Source organism: Rhodamnia argentea, chromosome 2 (genome assembly GCF_020921035.1).
Source record: "Rhodamnia argentea isolate NSW1041297 chromosome 2, ASM2092103v1, whole genome shotgun sequence".
NCBI classification, from domain to species: Eukaryota; Viridiplantae; Streptophyta; class Magnoliopsida; order Myrtales; family Myrtaceae; genus Rhodamnia; species Rhodamnia argentea.
Window position 1 is genome coordinate 34,856,975 of NC_063151.1, and position 13,417 is coordinate 34,870,391.

The following is a 13,417-nucleotide window of genomic DNA, read 5'->3' on the forward strand; positions in this document are numbered from 1 at the left end:
TAGTGGTCAAAAAAATAATTTGGATTAAATTTGTCACGAGTGTACCAATTTTGGATTTTTTTGTTATATATATTATTACAATCTTTATGACTTCCCAAGTAGTACTCGAGCTTAACGGTCAGATCATATTCCTAGTGCAATTTTAACGTTGAACGAAAGATGATCGTCATGTCTTATTTTTCTCTGTCTCTTGTCTACTTTCGCCAAGAATGACCAAATAGGCTGTGTTTTGGTGGATATAAAGTTGGCATGATTGGACCGCCGTGGACGACTCAAGTCGACTCTCAGTCAAGGTCAGAGTCAATCCAACCGGGTGAAACACGGCGTGCTTATCCCTCACTTTTCAAAGGACCAATTGCCAAGAGCCATCTCATAAGTCTTGTTAAAATGATGGACTTTTTGACTGACTATGTATCACAAGCCAATAAGTTCTCGTCAAAGATTGACGCAAATCTCATAGAACATATAGAGGCCGAGCGACATCATCAACCTCCTTCATATGTTTCCTTCTCTTGACAACCTCGTCCTTTCACTAATTCTCACACACAATGGCAAGACCAATGCCAAGACCATCGGTCTCGATCAAAACCCTTGTTCCGTTCTCTGCAACCTCTCTCACCTTCATCTTCCTCTTAATCTCCGTCCTCCCCGTCCTCTCTATCTTGACGTTCCTTTGCGCTTCCCACGGCAAACCCAAGAAGTCGGCAAAGCGCGGCCTGTCTGTCCCTGGGTCCAGCGAGAAGAGGCTCTTCTCGAGGCTCAACAGCAGCATCAGCAGCAAGGCGCTCCTGATGGCGAAGATGATATCATGGAAGAAGACGGAGGGAGGAGAAGAAGACGATGGCGAGGACAGCGACGAAGCTCTCTGGAGGAAGACGATCATTAAAGGAGAACGGTGCCGGCCCCTGGATTTCTCCGGGAAGATCGAGTACGACGCGGAAGGAAACATCGTAACTGCGTAGTCCTTTCTCGTTTTCTTTCGGAAAGTTTCTTAATAATCTGTTCCAAGCTTGTATCATATGCTTTGAGCACGTCACGGCCTCGCTCGAACTAGTTGGGGTTGGCTCAAGTGTCTCGGAATGAACAGGATGTGCGTATGTGTCTTACAGTTTCCTCAGGAATTTTCGCCAAGAACCATTCAAGCCAAATAACAAAACTTTTCGTGCGAGGATTATTCGTAGTTATGTCTGATCATTGAACAACAGATATGCATGGTCATGTTCAAATCTTTTCATGTCGGTAAATCTCTATAAATGTAGATAAATTTCGAATGCAATTGGCGGATTAAAAGGGGCCAATCATAAGATATCAAATCTAATGAGGAATTACCGCATTTATCTTTTTGTTTGATAATGATCAACTTTCACAACAAATTGTTCATGTTTTATCAACATTCTAAGGCTTGTTTGTTTCGCAAAAAATATTTTTCTGGAAAATATTTTCAAGTCAATGAAAAATGTCTTTCTAAAATCAGGGAAAATGATTTTCGTCTGTGAAAGAAAGGACATCATTTTCAGTCGCCCTCCAGTCACTCGCCCGTTGCCCTCTCGCCTTCGCGTTGCCCTTTCGCCTTCCCATCCTCTCTTTGTTTTCCCCTCTTTCTCACGTGTCGTCTCCTCTCTCCGGAGCTGCTCCTTTTCCCAAACTTTCTCACACAACTTAGGGCTTCTTCATCTCATTCGCGCTGCCCTTTCACTCCTCTGTTGCCTCGCGCTTTGCCTCGTCCCTCGTCACGCCCCACGAAGACACGATTCCCCGAGGTAATCACTGTAGTTAGCTCTCATTTCTGTAAATCGATCTCTTTGCTCAGTAGCTGATTAAGGAAAAGTGCGGAAACTGACTTTTCGAGTTTAGTTTGATAACAATGTCTTTCCATTTGGTGCTATTAGCAGTTTTGGGTCTTTGTCCAATTGTCTGTTCAGATCGTTGGTCCGCGTCTTGACGAACATTGTGCGAATCTTTTGTTTTCTGAATTGGGATTGTGGTCTCTTCGTTTATTTCGCATTTCTAGAGCAACTTGTGTTGTTCCATGCTATTAATATGAAACAGAACCTTTTAGGTGGGATGGCTGTAACTAGTTTAGGTGGTGGATCACACGTAGATAAATTACGATTATATGGGGAAAAGTGTCAAAAAAGTCCTAAACCTATTGTATTAGTGTTAATTCAGTTCTAAACCTTTTTTTTGTGTCAATTCAGTCCTAAACCTTTTGTATTGATGTCAATTAAGTCCTAAACCTTTTATTAGTGCCAATTCAGTCATAAACCTTTTACAATAGTGCCGATTTAGTCCTAAAAATTTTGCATTTATGCCAATTGAGTCAATTCGGCTAATTTTGATTGGAAATCACTAGCATAGAAGTCAATTATCTTACGTGGCACAATTAGCGCTAACATGGATATTTTTTTAATATTTTTTTGATATTTTAACTAATTTTAAAAAAAGCAAAAAAAATGCTTAAAAGTTTATTTAAAATATTAAAATAATATTAAAAAAAATGTTAAAGTTAGCGCTAGCCGTGCCATATAGGACAATCGATATTCACGTCGGTGATTTTCGGTCAAAATTGACTGGATTAACTCAATTTGTATAAATATAAAAGATTTAGGACTGAATTGGTAACAATACGGAAGGTTTAAGACTAAATTAGCACCAATACAAGGTTTAGGACTTAATTAGCATAAATACAAAAATTTTAGGACTGAATTGGCATAAAAAAAAAGTTTAGGACTGAATTGGCACTAATGCAATAGGTTTAGGACTTTTTTAACACTTCTTCCCCGATTATATGGGTGTTTCGGGCTAAACGATTCTGGGAAGATAAAAGATGCCTCAGTTTCATTTTCCTTGTATAAACAAAGCTGCTTTTGTTTGGTTGATGTCTAAAAGATAATTGAACCTTGAAAGATGTACATATTGATCAGGAAAATAAAAAAGGAAGATAACTCGACTAGTAGGCTTGTTTTGGGTTAGAAAATGAAGCTTCTCATTGTCATTTACTTCATGCTATTGGGCTGAATGCTTTGGTTTTGACGTGATATGCCCGTGTATAGATATGGAATTGAGCAGAGAAGTTTCTTGTGGTCATCTCCTTGCTTACAGCTTCTATTTTCCCATTTATGTTCATCGCTTGTACCACCGAAAGCTATGATTATCTTTTACTTAGTTCTATCTCGTGCCTCACCGGAATGCAGTTTGCTGTTATTAGATATGATACTTTAGATGTCTTTTCATTTTTTAATGTTAATCATCTTTAAATTTCACTACTGGTCCTTCTTCACCAGATTCTTTCTTATTCTGCTGTTTAAAATTGTTACATAGTTATCGGGAAAAAGTGTCAAAAAAGTCATAAGCCTATTGTATTAGTGTCGATTCAATCCTAAACCTTTTTTTCTTGCCAATTCAGTCCTAAACCTTTTATATTGGTGCCAATTAAGTTCTAAACATTTTATTGGTGTTAATTCAGTCCTAAACCTTTTGCATTAGTGCCAATTTAGTTATGAATCTTGCGTATTTATGTCAATTGAGTCAATTCGATCAATTTTAGCCAGAAATTGCTAGCATGGATGTCAATTGTCCCACATGGCACTACTGGTACTAACGTGGATTTTTTTTAATATTTTTTTAATTTTAAAATATTTAAAAAAAAACCAAAAAATGCTTAAAAAATTATTTACAATATTAGAATAATATGAAAAAAAATATCCAAGTCAAGGCCAGCCGTGCTATGTAGGACAATCGACATCCACATCAGCAATTTTCGGCCAAAATTGGCCGGATTAACTCAATTGGCATAAATACAAAAGATTTATGACTAAATTGGCATAAATGCAAAAAGTTTAGGACTTAATTGGCACCAATGCAAAAGGTTTATGACTGAATTGACACCAAAAAAATGTTTATTACTTAATTGGCACTAATGCAATAAATTTGGGACTTTTTTAACACTTCTCTCTAGTTATCATGATGGGAAAAGGTATGGCCAATGATGAGAAGGTCAAGCAATTTAGGTGGTCTAATGGTATGGAATGTGTTCTACTTGAAATTCTTGCTGATGAAGCTAATAAAGGAAACAAACCTCCGAGCATATTCAAACCCTCTTTAATTGCTCGAGTTGTCAATACAATAAATGAGAGGTTTGGCATTGATTGTGAGCCCGACCACTTTGAGAACCAGTTGAAGACAGTCAAAAGCATTTGGAAGACAATTCAAAATGTACATGGCAAGAGTGGATTTAATCGGGATGACAAGTTGAAGATGGTCATAGCTAGGAAAAATGAATTTGATCAATATGTGCAGTAATTCTTTTCATTACTTTTCATGGTAAAAAAATATTCTTGCAATTGAACCAGGAAGCAACTTTGCATTTGCTTATCTTTTATGTGATGATGTAGTCCTCAGTGCATTTGATGATCTGCTGCACTTGTTGTTCCCTTTTATAATCTTCAGTTCATTTTCAAGTTTGTAATGTATTCCACTGGAAAACACTGATTTACGCTAAAAAATTGAAGAATAGTCATACTTCTCTAGCAAAACAATGCCATCACTTCTCATCAAACAAGAGCAACGAGGTCCACTAGATCCGATCACTACTTCGAGACTTCACAGCAACTAAAAGCATTCTTGTATTGTCTTTTCTATTATGAATTTTAAAGAGTTGATACACCCTTTATATTCCTGTGATATACATGAACTTGTTTGATGCTTTTGTTCTTGTTGTTTAAAAAATATTTCATTTTGTTTGATTTTCTATGGATTATCTTCATTGACAGGTCCATGCTTCTCATGAAAAGTATATGAACAAGATGATAGATATGTATGATGAGATGGCTCCAGTAGTTGGGAGAGATATGGCCACTGGAAGGTACTCCAGAGTAAAGTCCCTTCATTGGTGGTAGACAAATTCAGGATAACATTTTTGTGGTTCAGGAAGTCATTCATCAATTAAAAGTCCGGAAGAGAACCAAAAAATTTCAGGCCTTATGGAAACTAGACATGCAAAAAGCTTATGAGCGGGAGGAGTGAGTGCTTATATGTGAAAAATGAGGTTTTGCGACGAATGAGTGTCCTTGGTCGCAGTGCAATTCGACCGTGACCTTTACCGTGAAGTTAAATCGGGAACCACTATCTTTTTTCCGACCGCCCCGCGAATTGAGGCAAGGAGACCCTTTGTCCTCGTACTTGTTTATCATTATGAAAAATGTTATTTCATATCTTTTGAAACATGCGATCGAAGAAGGAAGCTTAAAAGGGATTAGGCCAAACAGAAACTGCCCCATATTATCCCATCTACTGTTTGCCGATGACGCCATCTTCTTCGTTGATGGGACTATTAAGGAATGCCAGAACATGGCAAATGTTCTTAATCAATATAGCTTTGCCACAGGCCAGACAATCAACCTCAACAAATCAGGTCTAGTATTTCAGTACTGGTTGCCCGTTGAGTTTGAAGGAAAATATGGCAAAATCATTGAGAGTGCCCATTATTGAGAAGACTGAAAAACACCTAGGCATTCCATCTAACTAGGGAAACTCAAAGAAGACCATGTTTGCCTGGATTCTTGCAAGGTTGAATATGAAACTTCAGGGATGGAAGGAGAAATTGATTTCAAGGGCGGGCAAGGAGACCCTAATCAAAACGATGGTACAAGCTTTGTCTCAGTTTACAATGTATATCTTTAAAATACCTGTTCCCATGTGCAAAGCCATTGAAAGAAAGATGGCATCCTTTTAGTGGAACCAAAGGAGCAAGACAAAGTCAAGAATACACTGGAAGAGTGGGGAAGTTTTAAAAATCGGGAAGTATAAAGGCATTTTGGGATTTAGAGATTTTATCAACTTCAATAAAGCTATGCTTGGCAAGCAAGCTTGGAAGCTATCTCAATCCCCTTCACCTCTTTGGAGCCAAGTTCTACGTGGAATCTACATTTTCAAATAATGATTTTTGGAAAGCAAGAAGGGCTCCCACCCCTCTAGGGGTTGGCAAAGTCTTATTATGGGAAGAGATGCAATTGCATCGAATGTGAGATGGGTAGTTGGAGATGGCAAAAAAATTAAAATCAGAGAGGACAAATGGAATTAATAGATGCAAGTGCAAAAGCCTGGGATATTCCAAAGCTGGAATCCCTCTTTCATGAAAAGGTTGTGCAGGATATCATGGCAGTAGGGGTGAGCATGGTTTCAGGATAGAACTCAAGAACTGAACCTATGGTTCTAGTTTGGTTCTAGGTTCTAGTAAACCAGGGTCCGATTCTTGGTTCTACCTTTTTAGGAACTGTCTGCTCCGGTTCCGGTTCCCGATTCTCTATAGAACCGAACCGAAACCGGATCCGGAACCTATTAACATATAAACCCTAAGTTAGGCTTTTCCAGTTTTTATTTCTCTTTGCTCCTCTCAAGTCTCTCAACGACAGCCGCAGCATGCCCGAGTCCGCTCTGTGGCGATCTCCCACGCCCTCGAGTGGCTATCCCTCACCGTCAACAGCCTCATCCGGCCCTTCGACGACGACTCTTCCCTTGCCGTCAACCGCCTCGTCCTTGGCACCCACACCTCCGACGGCGTCCCCAACTTCGTCATGCTTGGCGATGCCCTCCTCCCCACCAAATTTGATCATTCCAGCGAGATCCGACAAAGGTGGGTTTATCGGTTAATCTCTAGCCCTAATTTCCTTTATATACTTGTCTCTGCTTCTTTGTTTGTATGCACTGTGTTTTTGCTAAGTTGAGCATAGCTTCTGCACTTGTGGGTATTTGGAAACTCCCTTAAAGATTTTGATAAATACCAAGTTCGTGATTTTGCCTATTTTGCTAGTAACTGGTTCATCTCTATTCCGAGTCAACCGAAAAGTCCTAGGATCTACACTTGACAGTATCTCTTGCATTGAACATTTGTTTAACGTTATGAAAGGCATTTAGCTGGTTTCGATTCTCTTTTGGGTGCACCCGCAAAGTCCGGTGCTTGACTCGCTTAATTTGTTGTTTCGTTTGATCCTCTTCTAATTCTGGTCATTTTCCTCCAGTTTTTGGTTCAATATTATTATGATCGTCTGTCATTTTTTTGGTTTTTTTTTTTTTGTTCTTTTTAGGTGTGCATCGAATGTAAATGGTGATTTTGCTGATGAGCGGAATCGTCATATCTATAAATTCTGAATTTGTTTGAAAGATGCTCAATGAAAAGGAAATATTAATGTTCTTTGTTCCGGCAATATCCCTCAATTGATGACGGCTTTTGACAAGATAAATGAGTGTCCGATATTATTGTCTTGCTTCCGGAGATTAACTCCAATAAACTTTGTACATCCACAACAACTTTTACGTGGTGGAACGAAAAGTTTAAGAGAACTTCATATACGCTTCCATGGCTTGGTAGAGACAGATGACTGGTTTGTTTGATTGTTATGTGAAGCCAAGTTATGGGCTCGCTAGAAAGTCTCAACAGGCCGACGGTTTATTGCTGTAGTAATGCATTTACTTTTCTTTATCAACTGCTAATCACTCTCTCTGATTAAAAATTATTATGTGGATGTTGAAGCTGCTTTTCTTAAGTGTTTTTAGTGAAATTGACAGATTTTCGGGTACCTTGGAACCGGACTCGAAATCTGTGACGGGATAGGTTCCAGCTTCCAGGGAATGTAAGTAGGTTCTAGGTTCCGAAAAATAAGCAACCTGTACTAACTTGGTTTTAGGTTCCAAGTGGAACCTACCCATAACCTGGAACCGTTCACCCCCTATATGGCAGCGCCTCTTTGCTCTTGTCCAACCACTGATGAGATGGACTGAGACTAAAGATGGCTCTCACTGTGTCAAAAGTGGGTACAATACAACGCAAATAGAAATCAAGAGCACAATAGTGATCAGAGCCTCATTCTCTTATCTATCACCTCAGAACTTGTGGACTAACAGTTGGAAGCTACACTCCCCTCCAAAGATTAGGTTTTAAATTTGGAGTGCATGCCAAAACACTCTCCCTACCAAAAAAAAACTATGGGGACGCAAGACTCAACCAGACCCAATCTGCCCAAAGTGTAACCAGACCCCAGAAATCACAGAACACCTATTTTTATTGTGTGATTGGACAAAACAGATTTGGTTGGACCCAAGGATGAACATTGACATTGATCCTCAGAATATCACACGGTTCGAAACTTGGTGGCGATAGTCCTTTGGCAGATCTAGAAGGCCAGAAACGACTCGGCCTTCCGAGCTAGCAAACCAGCGCCAACCCTCATTGTAGACGAGACCCTCGCAATGAACAGGTACGTTGAGTTACCTTCGCGGCAAGAAAGGTCAGAAATTTGCTCGAAGGAAAGAGATGCGAACTCCCTTGGAATGGGGTCGACATCGAGCCAAGGGATCTGGGAAATTCTCATCGATGCGCGTCTTGGGTGGAGAGCAGATCGGAAGTGTCGGTCGCCGGGACAGTGAGAGACAGCCGCGGAGCATTGATTGATGGCTTCATGGAGTCAATCCGAGCCGAGTCCCCTCCCTCGGCGGAAACCGTAGCTTTGATTTGAAGCTAGGTCTGCGAAAGATCTGAGAATTGAAGGAGTATTCTAAGCCGTCGCACTCTGCAAGTGATATGAACGCAGGCATGGCTGATCTGCACTGAGAGCTTATCAGAGATAACTTATCACTTGTAAGGGTATTATCAAGCCAGGCCCATTAGTCCTCCAGCCCATGGCCCATCTCGAGTATAATTTCGGACTGTAGAATGTTGATGGGCCAGCTCGAGGATGTATGAATTATTCGCGGAGCAAATTCTTGTGTGGATTGGTTAGCCAAGGCAGGTAGATTAGGCTATCTCCCACCTAATTGGTTGTCTAAACCACCCCCATCCTTTGGGATTTGCTATGTTTTAATGTTATTTGTGGTTGTTTCTCGAACGTTATTAAGTGAATGAAAGTGTCCGTCTTTTCGATCGAAAATAATATAAAGATTATCGACCGGAACCAAATCAAGCAACACATTTCTACATTTGAGATATTACAAATGGGTCAATTTGACTTATGAATTAAAGGAAACTGGGCCCAGTAAGAATATATCAGTAACACGACAGCATCTTACATATGAACAACATGCTATTTACCTCAGAAAATTACAAAAGCTAGAATCTAAACATAGTTATGAACCAAAACCATTCCTTGTCATAGAGAAATAGCGCCGGATATTGTGCCCTCCAGAGTAGCAATGTCGAAGCTATTAGCCGATCTATTTAACATCGAACCGAGCTTCGAGACTGTCGCCGCAGGTGTAAGCCTACATGAACTTCCCTCGCAATCGTCAGATCGAAGCTCACCCGCTTCTGCAGATTCACGTAGTAACAGAAAAACGAAAACATTAGTCAGCCTTCTCCCACATGAATCATTTTATGTTCAATTTTCCCAATTAAAAAAAAAGATATTAATTTTCTCGTTTAAGGGAAAAATATAAAAAGAGGAGCCACTGGAGTGTAAGCCCCGTTCTGTTAGCCCAATCAGACTTTGGGCCAAGTGAATGACTGTGAGTATCGGCCAATTCAAGCTTCGGGGAGAGAGCCCCCACGGAGGCTCCGCACGCGTCTCAGCCTCATTCGCACGTGGCGATGGGAAACTCTTTAAACCCTCGGAAGCCCATCTCGTCCCCGAGACTTGCATCTCTGCAGGCTGTGGCCCGGGGACTTTCCTGAGCCCGACCCAACATATGTTTGGGCTGCAGCCCATTCACTCCATCCAGTGGTCCATGCCGGTCGACACCCATGATTCCATACTTAAAGAAGACAAATCAAGATCGCCAAACGATGTGGGACAAAGTGAAAACGCATTCAAGCTCGTGAATCTCTCTTTATTCAAAGTCAATGTCTGAAAGTCTTGGAAGCTTTTTTCTTATATGGAAATTTTGCTCCGTGTCTCAGCCATTAAGCAGAAGAAAAAGGAAAAAAAACAAAAAAGAGCATTTTATCCATAGTGTCTCGCAGCCATGGCCACGCCAGATCTGAGCTCGATGCCATGAGGCCCACGACCGTGGGATCTGAGCTCGCAACTATAGCCACATCAAATCTGAGCTCGCGACTATGTCGGTCGAATCCGGAATCTCGTGGTGAGGAGAGGGTTTGACGGCGGCGGTGAATTGGGGAGTCGAAAGCCGCTGGGCGGGAGGTCGCCGGTGGCATCAAAAGGCGACGTGGGATGGTGGGGAGGGGAGATGGGATTCCATGGATGATGGAGGCTGGGTTAGTGAGAGAGTTTACAGGTTCAAAGTAGCGATTAACAATTTGATATTTCGAAAAAAATTGCAGGTATAAAAGTGATCATCGAGTGAAAAAGGGAATTTATTTTCTATAGTTGTCCACTCCTACCAATGCGCCAATATGAAAGTCGCTTTTAATGAACTTGGGTCCCTTACAAGTTACGCCCACTTTAAGGCCAATGAAGTTAGGAGCTATGTGTGTCATCTTCTTTGTTTTCTTATTCCTTTTCTTATCCCAATGGCTTAAAACGATTTCACACCCACAACCACAATGCGTGCGCTTATCCTGTTTGACGTAATGCCAAGCCGGCCTATTTGGCCCCACAAAATTGCCAAGGAGAAAGAAGAAGTGCCCCCACCAAACACAACCACAAATAGTTCCATCCGCATAAAAATTGATGAGCAAGTGCTAACGATCAAGATTGAGGTAGAATGTGTCAAGTCTTGTGAGTTTTGACTTGCTTTTTTAAGTCAATCGCACCTAAGTAGCACCGACACTGCCACGCGACGCGATGCGACAAGCCGACACCTCATTTCTCAAAAAATATAGAATTCTGACACGTTGAGACACTTTGTACATTAACATATATTTGTGTATATAAATAATAATTTATATCAACGATAGGTTTCTTTTTGTTCTGTTAGAAAATTTTTTTAGCTGGCTTAGTATAGTAATTTTGGGGTGGCTGGGTATATGACTTAAGTATATATATTTTTGATAAATTTATATTTTGACCCTTAATTTATTGAAAATACTTAAAATTGACCCTTAATTCTCGGGAGTTGTTGCCGCGGCTAAATCCCGCTTATCCAAAACAACACGGACCTCTGACCAGCCTAAATTAATGAGAGAATCTGTACCAACTCTGGCTTTCAATTGGGGAGACTGCTCTTTCGGGAGTTCCATTGGATGAATGGAAACCTACAATTCTGGCCCCAAGTATCTGTCCAGAACCACAAGCAGCAAGCACCTCTTTTCAGGATCATCCCGACCCGGGTCTAATCAGAAATTTGCATGGGGTGCGGATGCTTCTTGTCGTGAAATTTGCTGGTATAGATCTCAACCTAAGCCAAGTTATATACATGGGTCGTGCCATGAACGTGCGTGGGAACGGGAGAGAGAGTGCATCATGTGCTGGAGACCTCGGAGGGACGAGCGTCTGCGAACATGGGGCGAACACATGGCATGCATTGAGTGAAGCACATGTTGTGCTCCTCTTCTCACCCGCCAATTCCCCGAAGTTCCGGGACCAGTTCTCATCGTCTTTACTTCTTTTACTGTATGAAAATGCACTCCATTCAATGTCTTAATCGTTCCACAGCTATCTAGTACACAGGGGTGGTAGTTTTAAGGTCGGTCCAGATTCATCGGAACCGGAACTTAGCTTGTCATAAATTTCTAGGTCGACTTTTGGATCTACTCAAGTTTCGGCTGTATTTTAAATTGAAACGATTACAGTGAATCATCATCTTTAATGATCATTATTTGCTGATGCAATTCACCGACCACAACTCATATTTAGACACGGAAAAACATTAACAAAATAAAAGTATCGATCATGGTTATCACTAAAAATGAAAGGTAAGATTAGTAATTTCAGATTACACACTTGTCATTAAAAGTCATGGAATACTACATGATCATGCGAAAACATGGGACAAGAAAAACACACAAACTTGTTCCCTAATTTTCGAAACCTGAAATTGACCTTACATACCCTAAAATCTGAAACTAGACCGGTGATTCCTGATTCTACCCGGGCATCATGCTCACCCTAGTAGTACATCCGCTCAATTTCAGTTCAATTGGATAAGTAATTCGAGTTCTAAAATATCCTTAATACCGATTTTCTTTCGATGCAGCGTCCCCATGTTACTATTTCCTAGCACATAATCGACATGTCCTAATGGAACGAACTTAGGTTTGCATTCCTCGAATTTAATGATGTCGACGGAGAAGAGAAACGAACCGCCGGGGCCATGAAGCTCTCCCTAATGCCACCAACTGCAGGCTTCCAATGACACTCCTGACGCTGGTGCATCAACAACTTCTGATCACTCCCCAAATGCTTATCCTCTCTGAGGACTCCAACATTTCCCATGTAAAGATCGACGATCCTCTGAGCGACCTCCGCGTCGTCCATACTTTCCTCCATCAATTTGTCCAGCTGCGCCCTCGGAATCCGCATCTTCACCTGCACCGGCGCCGCACTGTCTCGACGAAAACTCGCCCTCGTCGGCCTAATCATGTCTGACTCGGCTCTCCGTGACAGCATCAGGCATTCCAGCCGGTCCTTAGCGCCCATCTGTATACCTATAAGCAGATGCATCCAGGCAGAACAAAATTGCCGTCAAATATACTGATGGCCTAAATTATGATCCGTATCGGTCATTCCATCGATTTAAGCATTACACATGCCGGGGAATTAGGCTTTCATCGTCCTAATCGAGTTTATGTACGCAGCGATATCTGGTACGTTACCTGATCGAACCCGCCTGGGGGCTTTCTCGTGCTCGTTGGGGAACTTGGGCAGCTCGACGAGGAAGTATAATTTCTCGGGCTTGAGCTCGTGGTGTGGCTCCAACGGCCGAGCTCGGATGCCGAAGCGCTTGACCGACTCGGAGTCGAGCAGCACGTGGCCCGGGTGGTCGTCCACCACTTGGCAAGCTCGAACCGGAGTCCGCAGCTTCATGGTCTCGCCGTTGATCTTCATCACCTTCGCTCTCCTATTCCTTCGTAATCCTAAGCCGTTCCCCATCTCTCTCTCTCTCTCTCTCTCTCTCTCCAATGCCAGAACAGATTGTGAATGGAGGGACGTAATCGTCGGTTGATGAGATTGCAATGCGCAAGAAACAAGACGAATTCTTAATGTCTGGGACGAAGGACCATGCCGGGCAGATGCTCCATATTTCCTGCCTTTCGTATTCAATGTAGCGGACAGTTTTCCGGTATTTCATTTTCCGGGACAAAAAAAAAAAAGGATGAGCTTCGTGGAAGGAAGGGACGTGGTGAGTGTGAACAAGAGTATAAAATTTGCAATTCGGACTAGAAAATAATTGCGGGCATCCGCTCCCGACCGTGACTTACGTACCACACGGCCCGGGCTGTCGAATTCGACCAATTTGCCGATTGTATTATTGTATAATCATTTTCCCAAAGGAAAAGAAAAATCCGCGATTCATTTGACCACAA

At 41.7% G+C, this 13,417-nt stretch overlaps 2 protein-coding genes across 2 annotated transcripts; one reads left to right on the forward strand and one right to left on the reverse strand.

Moving 5' to 3' along the window:
• The first annotated feature begins 548 nt into the window (after positions 1-548).
• On the forward strand, positions 549-962 carry LOC125313706. The gene has a single exon (XM_048273546.1). The coding sequence runs from the start codon at positions 549-551 to the stop codon at positions 960-962; it is 414 nt and encodes a 137-aa protein (XP_048129503.1).
• Positions 963-11,972: 11,010 nt separating this feature from the next.
• On the reverse strand, positions 11,973-13,198 carry LOC115740833 (uncharacterized protein At1g66480-like). The gene is made up of 2 exons (XM_030674484.2): positions 12,707-13,198; positions 11,973-12,538 (listed from the first exon to the last, which is right to left on the reverse strand). The coding sequence occupies exons 1-2, from the start codon at positions 12,981-12,983 to the stop codon at positions 12,129-12,131; spliced, it is 687 nt and encodes a 228-aa protein (XP_030530344.1). The 5' UTR covers positions 12,984-13,198; the 3' UTR covers positions 11,973-12,128.
• Positions 13,199-13,417: the final 219 nt, after the last annotated feature.

Excerpts from the sequence above, each read along its gene's own strand:
- LOC125313706 (XM_048273546.1), top strand. The coding sequence starts at position 549 with ATGGCAAGACCAATGCCAAGACCATCGGTCTCGATCAAAACCCTTGTT.
- LOC115740833 (XM_030674484.2), bottom strand. The coding sequence starts at position 12,983 with ATGGGGAACGGCTTAGGATTACGAAGGAATAGGAGAGCGAAGGTGATG. Across the intron at positions 12,539-12,706 it reads CCCCAGGCGGGTTCGATCAG|GTATACAGATGGGCGCTAAG; the intron begins GTAACGTACCAG and ends ATCTGCTTATAG.